Raw genomic sequence first — 18,161 nt, 5'->3', positions numbered from 1 at the left:
CTTTGTTGACTGTACTCCTACGTGAGATGGGCTTCTTGTGATAGTAACACAATATCAGTCATACATCCTTCCCATTGCTCTACACATTTTCTGTTCTTGTAAGGTGCTGACAGTCATATTCCCAGGGAAGAATTTAAACTGGGGTCACCACCAGTCTCCTGAATGAGAATTTTATTGACTTTTCCAGATCCAAATTTTCCTGAAAATTCAGTTGCATAATGCGGTTGTCACTCCAATAAATAACCAAACTGTGAGAGAACGTAATGATACAGGACTGACAACTGTATTCTGCTGCTGTGTGAACGTGGCCTACAAACATGCGCTAGTCAGAAACGTTTGACCACTGCGCTTGTGCCTCACTTCTTTTGCATGGTCTCCATTGTGACAGCCATTCCTGAAAACACAAAGTTCAACTTCCAGCAAAAATGTGTCTCTAGAGCTTGCGTTATTTTTCATTAAAGGGATACTTCACCTCTGGAAAGATGAATGTGTATTTAAAATGGTTCATTTATGTAGAAGAAATGTGAAATTATTTTTGAATTTGGAGCTTTCTAGACTGAGAATAGCCAGAAAATGTATTTTTGGCTTATGTGGATGAAAGACAACAACTCCCAGAATGCACTTGCTTCACTGCTCTACGAGGCCACTCCCAAGCCACGCCTACCGGTAAGAGCGCGCAGTTAAACAACAAGACTAGGCTACTAGCGAGTCTCCATGACGAGTCTGCCCGGGATTTCGAGATCGCCCAAAATGTCCGGGATTCGGCTTTTGCGCTCTACAGTTGCCATTCATTATGTTTACTGTGGCGAGCAGGACAAGGCTGAGGGCCGCGGGAGAATGACGCGAGGCCGGTGGCGTGATTACTGTTGAGCGACACCTGTGAGACGCACCGGTCTCGTATCTCTCACGGAGGAGCGGGAATTTTCTTAGCAATGTTAAAACGCACATCAACCGATCACTTGTTTAGCGTTCATGTAAACACTACATTCAGATTCACTAATCGGAATGAATTCAGTTAGATTGAAATAAAAGGTGTGCATGTAAACAATGAATGGCGACTGCAGAAAGCAAAAGCTGAATCCCGGACATTTTGGACGATCTCGACGGCCGGACATGTCCGGGAAAAAGATGATTCAGCTTTCTCCTACTACTCAGCTTTCTCCACAGAACAAGAGCCTGCTAGCTTAGCTTCCAAAAAAAGATGGCTGACACTATGTGTACATTCTGTGAGTGAGATCCCACCCCCTATGGGCGGGTTGAAAACATGCAGGACAGCCCCTACTACTGGCTGTAGTGTTTAGCCTCTGGCCAAAAAATCCTCAGATGACGCAAAATGACGATTTTTGCGTCATCGGAGGATTTTTTCCAGACAAAAAAATACATAAATCTCTCGTCTCAGGGGGATATGAGGGTGGAAAGCACGGTAATTCGAAAATACTACAGGTTTTCTACTAATACAAAGCTTAATGCTAAATCCTGAAGTATCCCTTTAATCTGCCCTGTGGCACGTTTTTCCATTTAAACGCAGGCTAGTCTAATGAATACAATGCAAGCAACAGAGAGCTTTTTAAACGCAAAAAGGGGTAGTTTTTGTATACAAAATATACTTTGGCTTTTTGCGTACACTAGGGTACACAGTGCACGTGATGTAAATTGTCATCAGCATAGTATGAGCATATTGTACACACAGCCCGAATTTTCTAACCACGTACTCTGAGAGCTCGCAAATGCACCTGTTTTTTGTTGTTGTTGTTGTTGTTGTTGCTGTTTTCTGCACCAATTCGTTGGTCCACAAGGTGGCAACACTGACTCTGGCCTTTATTTCACAATAAATGAAATATACGGAAGAACAACAAACAACTGGACAAGACAACAACAACAGATTCATGCAACTAGTTTAAACGAGTCAATTCTAGACACTAGACATTTTAATGAAACTTTCTTGTGCGCATGTGTCTAGCGCCTGTGTGAGTGAGATATGATAATATTTGCAGATGGCCAACATTTCAAACTGATTTGACTGAGCAAATAAAGAGGAATGAAAAATAAGCATGGATGATACTTACATATAACGGGGCTTGACGAGGACTAAGTTTCATGACTCTGGACACTGAAAAGATACACACAAAAAAAAAAAACAGTATGAGGTCAATGCAAACGAACAGTAGATTATCAATCAACCACAATACTGATTCTTCTTTGGGCCCAATAATAAAAGAAGGTTTATGACTCGATAGGTTTAAGCATGAAAATACCCTCAGCAAATGTGGAAATAATTTAAATTAGCACCTCTACTGAGAGTACAACAGCTGTTTGTTAAATAGCACTTAAGGTCGAAAAAATATTCATGAGTGTGAGTCACACCATCAGACTCAGTGAGAGCAAGACATGTTAAAATACACTGCTAATTCTCAGGCCTGCAATTAGCAGAAAAGTGATGCGTTTAAATGTTTACGGGAACACCAAATTCATGGGTGAATCTCACGAAACATGTCAAGACAATGATCTGGTCATAATTCACTTAAACAAAACAAAAAATCAAAAGAAAGAAATTATATTCTGAACTACAAAAATGCCCTGATGTGTTTCTGTAATCAAGAGTTGGTATGGAAATATGTTTAATTTTCATTAATATAATGCCACAATAAATTAAAATAAGGAATTTTTATGTTCCTAAGAATAGTCTTAATTTTCTTCATGCTAACTATCTTTTTTGTTTCGTTTTTTGGGGTGGAACCAAAGAAACCCACAAGCTGGCGTGCAATCCATTGGCCATCCATTCTTTTAATGCATTTTCAGTGCACACTGGTAAATAAAAGCAGCGCTGTTAGATTTAAGGAGGATCAGGTGAAAGGATAAACAGATGAATCTAATAATACCCATCCTAATCCTCTTCTCCAGTGCTCAGTTTGCTCTACCTTCTCTCTTCAAACAACCAAAAGAAAGAGTAGAGTCACTGTACACACACTTTTTACCTTTAACATCTCATTCTGCAAATCACTTGATTTTTCTGTATACTTGTTTTCCAAGAAGAAAATATATCAAAATGCATTTACTTGAGGAGCAAAATTGGGTACGTCTTTAGACAATTCATCTTGAATTAAGTTTAATTTTCGTACTGCATTGACAGATTGCTGTTTAGTCTTGTTGTAAGTATAAAACTAACAAAATTTAGTGAGGTTTAACCTAAAAATATGAACAAATATTTTTCCAATACGGTAAGGGTAGGGAATTTCACGGGGCTAGCAAGTAGCAAGCTAGCTTTGAAAGCATAAGATCCCACCCTCCCTTCAGAATGCTCTCTAAAAAACATGAACGTGCAGCCAGAGCAAACCGTCTTGAGAGAAACGACATTAAATTACCTCATGTCTCAAAGCACATAACATTACAATTATAATGAACGTAAATACCTTACAGAGCTCGGACTTGTACCACCTGACTGCTGCAGATAAATTAAGACAATGATAATGTTGATATAGTAATGCATAAATTCGAGTCTGAGGATGTGAACAGCTCAGAGTAGAACGTCACAGGTTGTCATCTCGTAATTACAATATTCACAACAAGGCATGAACGCAGCATAAGCTCGTTGTTTTGGTTCAGGAGGAACTGTAAAAGTGGCTGTTGTATGTTTGCTATGTTCGGTGACTGTCTGTCTCATTTCGAAAGCTATTTGTCGGCCGTATACTTCATCAAAGATATCTAATTTCAGAAAAGTAACCATTTTATGTCTCTGGTATGTATTGGTTACTGAAATGAGGCAGCCTTAATGACGTATGCGGGCGACAAATGCAACCTACAGAGGGTGAAATGAGACAGTAGGCCTGTCCAAATACCCACACTTGCAGTCTTTGTTCCTGACCACTTGTCTACTTAAATGATGCATTTCCTGTATTTAGCCTAAGTGTTCGAGTGGGTGTGAAGACAGCAACTTTTGATTACCTGTAGGACACACTTACAGTGTTGTGAAACCGCAAGTGTTTACAGAGCTTTGTTTTTATTTTCAATACTTTACATTTTAAAATAAACTTCAAAATGTCTGTTCAGTAGTAGTAACAGACGGCACTATTTAGTAATTGTGGTGCTTCTAATTAAAAGATAAAAAGCAGTTGCAAATGTTGTGCAACACTATGTTTTACTACCAAATTATATGTTATATCTAATTAATTTAACTTAAAGTGAAATGTTTTTCTCAACATCTCGCGATTTTGGGGAACACGAGTTCCTGAACATGATGCATGATGGGATATGCTTAGTCTCAAATACCGCTCCAATAGTGGCTGGATCCCAAATGGCACACTCCGGCCTTGTGGACCTTCTTGGTGACGTCAGGAAGTGCAGACCTAAGGGGCGCTGGCCTCGAGTCCACAAGGGCACGCGAGAGTGTATTTTGGGACAGGCTTGATGACATCATGCCACCAAAAGTCAAACAGCCACGAAACTCCTCCCCTCATTTATCTGACTGAGCATTCGCAATGATTCCTGGGTAGGTAACTGGTGTGGAGGGTGCGAAAGTGGGGGTTCGCCGTAGTCTGCATCGAGGGGACAAAGCCGGCGCACGCGAGCATACTTCTGAGTGCTGAAATGCCGATTGGGATACCCTACGGACTCGTACACTTGGCGAACACACACAATTTAAGGCCACGAGTCCACATGAAGTGTGCCATTTGGGATCCAGCTAGTGTGGGTTTAGTGTGCGTTAAGGGCACTGACCTGGGAAAGTTATACGCACTTACTTCCTGTTACGCGCACCCACTCTCAAGTGGCCAAGACTGCAAGTGTGGGTATTTGGACAGGCTGTCTGTCTACAACGCTGCATAGCCTCATGGAACACGCTGATGAACACGATATGATGTCTGCGCGAGCAAGGTATTACATCCTATTATTACATTCGGACCGAATGCAATGATTGGACGAACATTTTTGGTCCTGAGACTTCCACAGAAGATATAGCCTATGTACATGTTTTAATATTTAGACCACTTCTATTTTCGATTGCTATCAGGATGTGAAGAGTTTCAAACAGTATAACAAAAAGTATTTATGAAACACATTGTATAACCTAGCTTTAATTCAGGAACACATCTAAAAGTTTAAACTTACAATATTTTGGTTCCTAATTAAATGCCTCTTCCTTTAAGTCTGTTTAGATATTTTACTGGAAAACAACACAAGGAATCTCAATTACTAACCGTGCATAATATGCATGAATTTAAGCATGAAATCGTCGATAACTTAGCACTAAAATGTATTGTATTTTACAGGGGAAAAGAATTTCTTCTAAGCATGTATCTAAATCTAAATATGTACATGCAAATTGATAACCTTGGGCAAGCATTCGCTCATTCATAATACTCCAAATTCCTTACCATTAGAATGAGTTTAAGAACAAAGTGTGTATACACATTGTGAATTAGGCAGATAAAAATTTGTGACAAGTTCTCCAATGCATTTAAATATAATAATTCTTTGCAATGATTAGTTTATGAGACCAATAATATTAAGAAAGAGTTTTTGCTGTGAGGGTCAACTGTAGCATTCTTCTCCATGGAATGAGACAGAAACACCTGGTTGAACCTGAATGCATTAAGGCAGCGAAACTGCCTTTAAGTTGTCTAACATTTCACTATAATACACCTGTGCTGTAAGCTGATATATACCTTTAAAAGCTTACACCTCAAATACTTGGCAATGCACGGAGTTCATCTACACCCATCAGAACATCAAAGGAGAAACTGGACTTCCCACCTTGAGGTGTGGCTCTTCTTGTATCCTTTCATAATCTTCTATTTCATAAAGTGCACAACAGCACAAAGAGCAATGCCAGCAACAATTTAAAAGGGGAAGCTGTTTCATCACTCATTGGCCCTGAAACACTTTGCTGAACATGTGTGACAAGTACAAAGATTAAATATAGATTTCCTCCCAGCTGAAATGATCACGGAAACTTCTTTTTCTGACACCTGCTTTTATATAGTAATGAACAATAGCAATAGTACTGACTTTATGAGGGCGGAAGGAAATAAGTAGACCTGGAGACCTGTCGAACAGCAACGTTTACCCTACAGCACGGACATTTATGCACAAACTGAGAGCTGGGCAATGTGAACATACTGTATATCACCGCAACAGTACCACTTATGTTATTTTCATTGGAGAGCAACAAGAAACATGCAAAAATATATAGAGGGACCTTTCCCAAAATCGAGGGTTGATGTAAGACACAACATAAAGTGACATTTAATTGTTAAATAAACAGAAATAGTTTCAAATAAAAGGAAAAATAGTTAAATAACCATTATGTGATATAAAATAGTGATACTGGGAGATTTTGTTCATACCACCCACTCCTAGGATGAGGGTATCATTTCTAATAGAGATGTGCAGGGATGACGTATTTCTGTAGGCCAACTCAGAAGTTAACATCAACCTGGTTCCCTTTTTGTGAACTTTTTGGAAAAGGGGATTTTCCAGAAAATAAGCTCTAAACTGAACAACTTTTATGAGTTTGAAGCCTAAATACAATCGCCAGGAGTAAAAAGCTAAAGTTAGGCTATAAACCAACTATAGCACGGTCGCATGACTTCACCGTCACCACCATTAAGCTTTTGTCAACTCTTTCAATCTTCATGTTAAAAAGTGTGAATTAGAATAGTTTGTAAGAGTATGATTATAAAAACCACAATGAGGCTGTAAACTAATGAGATGAGTTTATCCATTCAGCATGATGACATTTAATGTCCCAACAACTGCTGTAGTTCCATTTAGCTATTTTTCTAGAATTATAGCAACCACCTTTTTCACGACACGTAAAAACGTAGAAAAATCACAATTGAGATATTACTGATTTAAAAAAACATTGGCTTATTTACGGATTTTAGGACTCATTCCTGCAGAACTCTAAATATCAATATAATAAGATGGATTCTTTTTAAATTCATTCAAATCATTCCAAATACAATCAGTAAGTGTCGTTTTTAGCTTCATGAATAAGTCATGCTATTCTGGTGAGACTGAGACTCCGTTTACACCTGGTGATTGGTACACCAACCACTCAAAACACATTCTGCTGTAGTTGAAAACGTGACTAGAGATGAACCAATCGACCGCGGTCAGTCTCACGTGACGTCTTTCCAATTCCGTGGCAGTCTGTTTTGTTGCCAGTGGTGCAGGCAATAACATCAGCTGCGTGTTCTAGCTCTCTTCTTTCCGACGACGAATTGACACGTACCCTCATCTCATTCGCTCCGGTTAAATAGTGCTTGTAATTATATTGCGCATAAGTTCACTAATTCTCAGAGATTTCGAGCTCACACCAAAAGCGCGCACCACTGATCTATACAAGTAGTGCACACATAAAGCCGCCTCTCAAACAGCTTGTGAGTCGCGAGTACCAACATGAGTGGCTTACTGCGCTTAAACGATCAAATACACACAAAATATGTCAAAATGCCCGTCTTGCATCCTGCAGAAGGGTTAAATTTTGACTAGGAGAAAATAATTATTCAATATGAAAATCTGGAAAAGCACATACACTATAAGTATAAATGATGCACAATATTCAATCCCAAAATCAGAGACTCGCTCATACAAATCACATCACAAGTGGTCAGAAAGCATTTGAGATGCTACTAGCTGGTGCAATCCATCTTGGCTTGCACCAGGGTAAAAACAGGGCAAAAGATCTGTATTTATAACTGAAAGAATCAATTCATGAGCAACCACTAGGTTCATGCACATTTCTTATGCATCTGATGTATGGTGGTTTTTTTTGTGGTTAAATGCACTACTGTTCAAAATTTGGGGTTCATTAAGATTTTTAATTTATTAAGTAATTAATACATTTAATTTAGCATGGACACATTAAATTAATCAAAACTGACAGGGAAGACATTTACATTACAAAAGATTTCTGACAATCCTTTCAAAAACATTTCAAATAATTTTCAAGCCTAAACTTTTGAATAGTAGTGTAACTGGCCTTGTACTACAAATAATAATAAAGTTCAATCCCAAGCTTGAGCACTAGATAATTACTGAGAAAAGCCAGCACGTTTCACCCTCGAGCGAGGGACTTGATCGCGTGATGATCAATGAGGACCCTGCAATTAATGTCTTTAAGGCCTTTTCGATTTACAAAGCGACTGCAAAATGACAAATTATAATAATTTGATCTAACCTAATAATCGGGGCAGCTTATCTGAATTATGAGATAACTATCATGTGTCAAGACTCTAAATGGAGGCCACAGGAAAATTATGGGGCCTTTGATTTTTGTATAACCCTCAGAGTGATCAGCATTGTGCAATTTTCTTCTGGACTTTTGTGGGGCAAATAAAGCACAGGCAATGTTTAAAACAGGCAATGACGTGTCCAGGTACTGGCCTTGGTGTAGAAATAATCAGGGCTGCATTAGTGCCATCAGGTGTGAAGATTTAATTAGCGGAAGTCTAAAATATGACTGAAGTAGCAGCTGCTTTTGTTTTGCTGACACAGTTTTGCTTTTTGTTTTACATGTCTTTTTTAAACAAAGCAGAGAAATTATACTGACCACACTATACATGTATGAGACTCCAGAATTCTAGATAGTTGGATGAATATAAATTATTATAAACACTAGTGGATACTGATATGATATAACAGTGGTTCTCAGTTGCTGGGTTAAATCCCAAAAATAGGTTTGACCAGCATAGGATTGTAGACAACTGGGAAAATAATGCTAAATGCAAATAATTAAATACAACAAAATAGAGATTCTGCTATACAATTTATACCATGTTATACGCATTGCAGATTTTGAAAAACTCACTTCAAGCAGCACGGCCACTGGCTATTAATAAAGCAATAATCCCAAAGAAGCCATGGTTAACAGTGAATTTGTAACAGCTAAGTGGCGTTGTAAGCTAAGTGGCGTTGTAAGGCATAGTGAAGTACGGTAAAGTACTGTATTTGTAGTGATGAACTGAAAAGATTTTTAGAACGAAAGCATGAAACCAAAATTACAATTTTCATTTAGCTGAAAAATAAACCAACAATAAAGTAAAAAATATTTATGTATTGATTAAATTTGTGTAATTGAACTCAGTATGCTGGCCATGCAGTTGTGGTAAAGTTTTTTGGAAACAAGACACCTCTCACCTCTCAATTCTGAACTGTAAAAAGCCTTCACGTGCTTGTAGAACTTGAAATTACAAAGTGTAAACTCGTGTAAATTACTTTTATCCACGTGTAAGTACATTTTCTGAGAGCTACGACTTGTACCACGTGGCCGTTGTACCAACTTACCACTGCGGATTTAAGGTATGTTTGACTTGAAGCGGAGCTGTGCAGACCGATCGGTGTATGACATCAAAGTCTACGTTCAAACTGTCAGCGCAAATCCGATTGTAGTGCCTATTGGATTGAAATCCGTTCAGATTAGCAAGTATGAACAGCAACACACACAAAAAAAAACACACTAAATGTTTCAATCTACATTCATTTGTGGTTTGAAATCCTATTCCAATCGCATTTCTGGAAATCCGTTTAAGTCTGACTGCTCTGATCGGATTTCTTGTGGTTTATGTGACTTTCTCATGTCACGTAAAACATAAACGTCAGACATTGCTATAGGAAACATGCTGAAAGTCGCTTCAGAAATGAGGTTGTGTTGTTGCAAAGTGCCGGACAAGCAGAAAATGACAATTAAAAGAATACATGTTTTGAGACAGAACGTAATAAAGCCACATACCAGCCTCTTACGTTTCTGCCACTGCCTAGTCCAGCATGGCGGCTGCACATTGTCATGTTGGAAATAAGACAACATCTGTATTGCAAATCCTCTATGTTGCGGTTGTTGTTGTTTTTAGCGTATACCTACCAATGCAACATCATTGCCATAAAAACCATTGCAGATATTCCAAAAAACAAAAGAGCGGCACGGGACACACAAAACAGATCTGAACAGTTGCGATACACAATACGGACATTCAAATACAATTTTAGATCAGACTCCAATTGGATATACAAATAATCAAGATTTGGAGTGACAGTGATGTGAACATAGCCAAAAGTACCGCAATACCGAATTGAAAGCATACAGAGCTTTATTTACGGTAATTAGGCTACAACAATGCTGTGAACGCAGCATCATATCATACATTGCTACTTTAGCATTATTTTTGGTCAGAGTGAAGTGCGTCCACACTGATGACGTTTACCTGTTGTAGCTTATCCACATTGTGTACATGAAATAGATGCTTAAAGTGCATCAGCTAAGCGCTAATTAAGCATCACTGTTCTGATCAATGATTTCGGCCTTCCAAAATGTTTTTTGCCGTTTCAGATGACTATTTTTAGTTGCTGAAATTTCAGTGCATCACTATGCATTTGTAAAGTGTTGCGATATTGCATACAGTTACCATGATATTAAAATATTAGCCATACGACCCAGAGTATGAATAGCCAAATAAAAAGGCTTAGAATGGGTAGGATATAACTTTGTGGGTTTTAGGCATTATTTGGAATGATAAAACTAAGGATGCACTGAAACATACACCGTATGACTAAGTTCAATGCAATACCTTGCCAATGATGTGATCAATTTTGAAAACTGCACAACATCAGGTAAATACCACTGTTTGTTGTGGTGTGACAGTGTTCAAGCACATGGAACAGCAGCACTCAATCGTGACTTGATACTGGTGTCCCTTACTGACACCTGATCATGACGATACTGTCGGGCAAGGCAGAGCATCCTGTTAGAAAAGACTTGGCAAGATCAGTCTTTATACACATTGAAATAGCTTAACTTAATAAAAAGAAAATTATCAAAGATTTGTCAATCTCATTAGAACAATATTATGTCAACAACAAACCTATGTCACAGATGCAAAAGTATAAAATGTCCTTCTGGGTGTGGAAACTGAGTGTTATTAAATGTCACTTGTTTTATTACTCTGACCTGAAAAGACCACACCTTCTGATCAATGCACGTTTTGAAGTGGTTCCTGATGTACTGCAGTTCAAAAGAATGACGATGATCCTCTGAATTTTTGACTGTTTATAGTCTATATAATTCTCCAGAGAGCCGCATTAGTAATGCTTGAGTGAGTGAGCCTTTATGTGTGTGTTTTGGGGGAGGGTCACAGCTGAAAGGTGTGGAGGTGGAGCTTGATGTTTAACTACTTGCTTTGTTTGAATCTCCATAGCAACAATGACTGACACTTCAAAGCGTGAGGGCCACCATTCTATCCAAAACCATACTATCCAAGAGTTACGACGGGGAAACCGCAGCATATTTATCTCTAAAATATCAATCTATCTAACCACTGAGAATCTCTACCTGCCAAGACAAGTAGCCTACCACTATTATTCCTCATACACCGTTCAAAAGTTTGGGATCAGTATGTTTTTTTAAAGGGTTAGTTCCCCCAACAATGAAAATTCTCCCATTATTTACTTACCCTCAAGTCGATGAAAGTTCATAAAGAGATCGTAAAACTAATCTATATGAATGGAGTGGTTTAGTCCACATTTTCTGAAGAAACTTGATCGCTTTATATGATGAACAGATTTAATTTAGGCATTTATGCACATATAAACATTGATCAGCGAACATAAACAGAAGCTCCAAACCTGCTTGAAGTGCGAGAATGAACCTCATTGGTTCTTGCTGAACCTCAAACGTGTTGCGTAACACGAGAATGAACCTCATTGGTTCTTGCTGAACCTCAAACGTGCTGCGAAACACGAGAATGAACCTCATTGGTTCTCGCACATCAAGCGAACATGCTTGAGCTTCCGTTTTCCACAACTGATGTTTGAGTTGATGAATGTTTATATGTGAATAAAAGCTTAAATTCAATTTGTCATCATATAAAGCGATCACGTCTCTTCAGAAAATTTTGAATAAACTGCTCAATTCATATGGATTAGTCTATGAACTTTTTAAAGTGTCAAAGTGGTAGTTGCATAGCTGTCAATGGAGGGACAGAAAGCTTTCAGATTTCATCAAAAAGATCTTCATTTGTGTTCCAAAGATGAACAAAAGTCTTATGGGTTTGAAACGACATCAGGGTGAGTAAATGATGACAGAATTATACATTTTGGGTGAACTATCCCTTTAAGAAAATGTATAATTTCATTCAGCAATGATGCATCAGATTGATCAAAAGTGACCGTTGTGTTACATTTTTATTTTTAAAAATGCTGTTCTTTTTAACTTTCAATCAAACAAAGAATCTCAAGTGTTTCTGGAGCACCAAATCAGCATATTTGAATGATTTCTGAAGGTTCATGTGACACTGAAAAAAAGTTTTGCTATCAGAGGAATAAATGAACTTTTATAATAGAATCAAGTAGAAAACAGTTATTTTATATTGTAATAATATTCCACAAATTGGTGTGCATGGAATAACAAAATGAAAATGTCTAAATGACCCCAAACTTTTTAAAGTATTCTAGCCTGTTGGCTCCCTCCTATAGGTAACGCTTTGCACTTCATGTGACATATGACAGTATGACGTAACTTTAAAGATCAGTTAAAAACCTAAAACATTTCAACTAAAAAAAATAAAAATAAAAATCTAAAACTGTATTTGCTGCCAGTCACACAGCTCAATTTGCTCTTTCATTGGCTCAGAACTCATGCCACAGGTTTTTAATACATAGGCTATATTTTGTATGCATTTCTCCTTTAGTTCCTCACATTTTAACAAACTCCTTGGATGACATCTTACCTCAGGTCTTGAGAACTTCACGCTGAATCCAGCGGAGCTCATAGGTCCATTATATCAGAATATTAGGTGAATCAAACGCACCAAAAAGCACACCTGAATCTTCATGCATCTCCAGTGGATGGCAGGTTAGGTCACAGCGCTGATTACTGCGAGCTAAATGCGGCTTTGTGTTTGGCAGCAGATAAGAGGCGTGTGATGTCATGGGTGGGGGAGGATGAGGAGGCTGTGGCTCAGGTGTCTGTTTCCAAGAGCACTTGAGTAACAGAGGCCACTGCTCTTCGCGGTGCCGTCTGATGCCTGTCTGGTTAATGTTCTCCTACCTGATGCTCTCAAAATCTGCTGTCATTGCGGTTTGTTCCTCCTGCTTTACTCCCCAAGGGGAAGGTCACCCTTTTTATGGGTCAGTATTTACCTGTATTGCCTTACTGATGTCCCAAAGAGGGAAACATGCCAAGAAACAATAAAAAGAACAAACACAACTAACTGATACAAATGATCAATTGGCCAGTCCACTAGAGATTGAGAAACTACAATAATCTTTAAGGAGAAGGTTTAATGTTAAGTGCATTAGTTGTCTGACTTGAATTTAAGATGTTAATTATTTTCTGATATTACAATACATTAGCTAAATAAATAAATAGATAATAGTACTTTAAATGGAGAGATATTTTTGTGTTGCACTGAAAGCTTCTAACACGGATTTAAAGATGGTAAAGATAAAAAATACTGATGATATGTAAAACTTGGTAAATTATGCAATACCTTAAAGGGTTAGTAGTTCAACCAAAAATGAAAAATAACCCAAAATTTAAATGAAGGGACAGAAATCTCAGGTTTCATAAAAATATCTTCATTTTTGTTTGGAAGTTGAATGACATTTCATAGGTTTGACATGAGGGTGAGTACATGATGACAGAATTTACATATTTTGGTGATTATACCTTATAAATACAGTAAACTGAGACTTAGATCAAACTAACTCTATATCGCGAATCATATCGTTATAACATCAACGATACATCGTGGCATATATCGTGAGTAAATTATGGGATAATATAGCCTACATTTGTGGGTGAACCCTTAAAATTCTGAAGTAAAGCATAAAACACTTAGTGGATATAGTCAAATAAATAAGCAAAGAAGCTAACTGACTAACTTCCTTAAAATTTAAGCCTTTAGATATTGCTGTTATTTAAGAGCATTAAAACTAAATTAAGATAGACAAAAATAAGAATAAAACAGAAAGAAAAACTGATTCAATCTGTAGGGATAAATGTTTGATTGGAATCTTCTTGCCATTGAGATGTGTTTAAATACAATGCTCGGTTTGAGCACCTGTTGACTTTCTAACGAAATTAAGTCAAATTTTATTTCCTTATATTAAATAAGCCGCGCCTTAACCATGAGAACATAAACCCTGTTTTGTTGTTTGACGTGTTAATTGCACGTCCATAATATTACACGTCAGGTGTATCCATAAAGTACAACTAAACAAAAGCTGTCAAGCACATTCACACACACGCGCCTCTATATTTCTCCAAGTACACGTGAAATAAAGCACTTACCTCTAACTAAACACGTCTACCGCCGTAGTTTCCCTTATGTACGCACGAGGATACAAACTACAAATAAACTGGAAACAGGTCAGATGAAATCTGTGTTTCATTATACTCTTTGAGGAAACATATTAACCGTGATCTTTAACCAGTGGGAGGCAAATGTTGATGACCAAAAACTTTCCTATCAGTTTTTTCTTCTTCTTCTTCTTCCAGGTGGTGGCCCAGAAACCCGAATCTACCATTGGGACGCATTGAAATCTTAGGGTCGTTTTTTTCCTTACTACTTGTGTTTGTTCACTAAAAGTTTAGTCATTTATATCTGCTATTTATAAGGAATAGCACCTGACAATCAAACAGAAATCCGCTGCAGTAATCTCTATAGAATTGTCATTAAATAACACATTATTCTGTAATCACAAACGAATATGATTGGTCCATCTTGACCAGCGCTGAAAAAATGATCAGGTTTCAGGTGACATCAATGTCTATGGACTGCGTCGAAACGGGTGTGGATAATAATTTATACATGAGTAATGAGACTAAGATACATTTATACTAATTGAATTGAAAATACATAGTAAATCATTTAAATAGAAAAATTAGTATTTAGACCCATCGTACCTTGACCAATCAAACACAACCTCTGGGCCGTCTAAGCCACGCCCTTCTAAGTTCCCCGTGAATAAAAACAAATATCAGTTTGATGTGCGTCTCTACTAGAGACATTTCAGTAGTTTGATTTCTAATGCAGGATAAATTAAGACTATATTACTGATCATACTTTTTTATTTAAGGATGTTAAAACTGAATATTTTCATAGTTCAGCCAAAAAGGCTGTCAATTCTGTCATCAAATAATACTCGCCCTCAAGTAGTTACAAACCTGTACGAGTTTCTTTCTTCTGTTGAACACAAAAGAAGATATTTTTTAAAAATGTTGGTAACCAGACAGTTGTAGGTAGCTAGGGAAAAATACTATGGAAGTCAATAGCTAACTTACTGTAAACTGTCTGTCAACAATCTTTACAATATCTTCTTTTGTGTTCAGAATCAGAATCAGAATCAGAATCAGAAAGAGCTTTATTGCCAAGTGTGCTTGCACCCACAAGGAATTTTTCTTGGTACTGAAGCTTCCAGTGCATATATACAAATACAAATACAACAAGAAACATAGTAATACAATTCTAAGAATAAAATATATTTAAAAGGATAAAAATAAAAATAGTATAAATAGTAAAAAAAAAAAAAAAAAAGTAGGGTCACAGTTGGGTTTAGTCCGAAAAAAACATTTACATATTATGAACATATTTACAGTATTTGAGTAGTATGAATAATATAAATATAAATATCACCTGAATTAGAGAATATTACACTAGACAGTGGGAGTCTAGTGCATGTTACAGATTATTAACATATTTACAGTATTTTTGTAGTATGAATAATATAGATATAAATATCACCTGAGTTTATTGCACTAGACAGTGGGAGTATTGCACTTACAGGCATATGCTTTGGGGGGCATTGGTTCAAAAGAAGAAATAAACTCATACAAGTTTGGAACAACTTGAGGGTGAGTAAATGATGACAGAATTAAAAATTGTGGATGAACTATCCCTTTAAGCTATAAGTGGGAAACAGTTGATCATGTTGACAAAACAAATAGTGTTATAATAACGAATATGCTTCTAATTATTTAAGCATTCTGTTAACGTTAATAATGTTCCCCATGAAACTATTTTGAATGAAATTTGAGATTTTTTATTAATTAATTGTATAAAAAAAATCAAATGCATTTTAGGGCTACCATAATTAATGTGTGCACTTAAGATAGGCTAATTTTTAATTTAATTTAATTTAATATTAATTTTGTTTTTTTACATTCACTAGATGTAATTATTCCATTTTCCTTTATCAAGACATTAATGCTATTATTTTATTATGCTCATAATTTGTTCTTTTTAACATATTTTTCAAAAAAAAAAAAAAAAAAGTATTAATCTCACATACATTGTCACTTTAATTAAAAGCTTTTTAAAAAAAATCCAAATAATATTTTAACCATTCTTTTTAGTAAAAGGACAATGTAAAAGCCAAATATTTAATTTTGGAAACAACTTTATTTTATGATTTAATATTTTCCTCATGCTGCATGGATTTATACACAATAAAATATAAAGCTGCCTTTGTATTTATTAACAGTATTTGGGGGGTCTTTAGCATCAAAAAGTTGATCAAAGCATCCAAAATATCCATCCAGCTCTTCTTGCACTGTTGCAAAAAGTTTAGTGTGATACATATGACACTATTAACCCTTTGAAAACAAATAATATTTCCAAAACACATAATTTGCATATTTATTGTGAGGCGCTGCTTGTGTGTGTTGTGAATGGAAGTTCAAGGGTCTCTGAATAATGAGCTTCATGATCCCCAGTGAACTGTCTCAGTGTATTCAGAAAGCCCCGGGCCGCCATTCTCTCCCCCCAGCAGAGTTCTGCTGTTAGATAAATAAGGAAATAGTGAAAGAAAAGACTCTTCTCTCTGTGTCACGCTGAGTTGCACTTCAACGCATTCGCGATAGCAGCCAGAGTAGGGGAAAACGTGAAGTGAATTTCAATATGTCGTCTGCAATCCGTCGTTCCCAGTTGGACACCAATGAAGAGAGATGGGAAACAAGCTTGACACAATGAAGTACATTGCCAGTTTTGTTCCGTCACAAAAGCTGTTTTGTACGTTGAAGGGCTTGCGGTGACAGGGTGGGCTGTCAGCTATGTCAAAGTTGATTCATGCTTAGTTGGGGAAGTTTTATGGTGGTCAAGGAAATGGTTGTGTTTTCCTCTTCTGAAGATTTTAAAATAAATTCTTGGTTATAGATAAAGGCCTGGTTTCACAGACAGGAGGAGTAGGCCTTATATGGATTTTTAGCTTTAATAAACGTGAATTAAGCCTGGTCTGTGAAACCGGGCAGATCTAGGCTTCATACAATTAAACAACTAAACCGATTGAATCTACTGTAAATTGTCGAAAGTCATTTTCAGAATTTATGTCCCATTTACTCATTACTGATATAATTCACAATGCTGTAAGGATACTGAACTTATATTAATATTTGACAGATTTAACTCTATTTAGTATTAAATAAACAATCAATGTAAAGATAAAGCATGAGTCTATTTTTTATCTCTATGCTCAATATCTATATTCTGTGATATCTTTTGAAAATTATGCTTTGATCTTTGACATATGAACATTTACAAATTAATTTATATATTTATTTATTTTATTGGGGTCTGTGAGTTTCTTATACTCACCAAGGCTGCATTTATTACAGTAAAAACAGTAATACTGTGAAATATTATTACGTTTTTAAAAATCCATTTGAATATCTTTTAAAATGCATTTTGTTCCTGAAATTTCAGCATCATTACTCCAGTCTTCAGTGTCACATGATCCGTTAGAAATCATTCTAATATACTGATTTGGGTCTCAAGAATATATATAATATATATATATATATATACTGTATATTTTAAATTATTATTATAGCCGATATATTAAATTTTGAGATGTGTAGTTTAATATTTTTGTGGAAATTGTGATGCATTTTTTTTTTTTCAGGCTGTATAGTAGGTTGTATAATGCACAATGTTCAATAAATAGAAAGATAATATTCCATTCCTTATAATTGTTATTGTTCTTCCTCAAATAAACACTAGATGGCGACTTTATCTTTCACTATAGAGTAGATTTGAGGATCAAGTCAATTTCACAAAGCTTTAAGAATTTTCCTATCAGTGGCATTTCAATGCATCATAACTGCGAATGTTTATCATTATGCAAGCATTATCTTAAGAAATCGAATAATTGGGTTTATCAGGTAGGCTACT

At 36.5% G+C, this 18,161-nt stretch overlaps 1 protein-coding gene across 17 annotated transcripts in view; it reads right to left on the bottom strand.

Annotated features, from left to right (window-relative positions):
* Window positions 1-14,426, bottom strand: part of LOC311080248 (A-kinase anchoring protein 13) — a 75,161-nt gene extending 60,735 nt beyond the window's left edge. For 14 of the 17 annotated variants that reach the window (XR_014605543.1, XR_014605544.1, XR_014605545.1 and 11 more), the window contains exons 1-2: window positions 14,285-14,426; window positions 2,067-2,110 (exon numbers count right to left, since the gene is read on the bottom strand). Coding sequence is in view for 14 of the 17 variants with exons in the window: in XM_084110055.1 (XP_083966181.1) it covers window positions 2,067-2,099 (33 nt within the window). In the remaining 3 variants the exon portion in view is untranslated. Of the gene's footprint in view, window positions 1-2,066; window positions 2,111-9,285; window positions 9,357-12,719; window positions 12,869-14,284 lie in introns of those variants that run through there. The other 3 variants (XM_084110058.1, XM_084110053.1, XM_084110054.1) reach the window with 3 other exon arrangements.
* Between the last annotated feature and the right edge of the window lie 3,735 nt (window positions 14,427-18,161).

Source organism: Abramis brama (genome assembly GCF_963993115.1).
Source record: "Abramis brama genome assembly, chromosome: 3".
Taxonomy (NCBI): domain Eukaryota; kingdom Metazoa; phylum Chordata; class Actinopteri; order Cypriniformes; family Leuciscidae; genus Abramis; species Abramis brama.
Note: the sequence above shows the minus strand (reverse complement) of the source record. Positions and strands in the feature narration are given on the sequence as shown.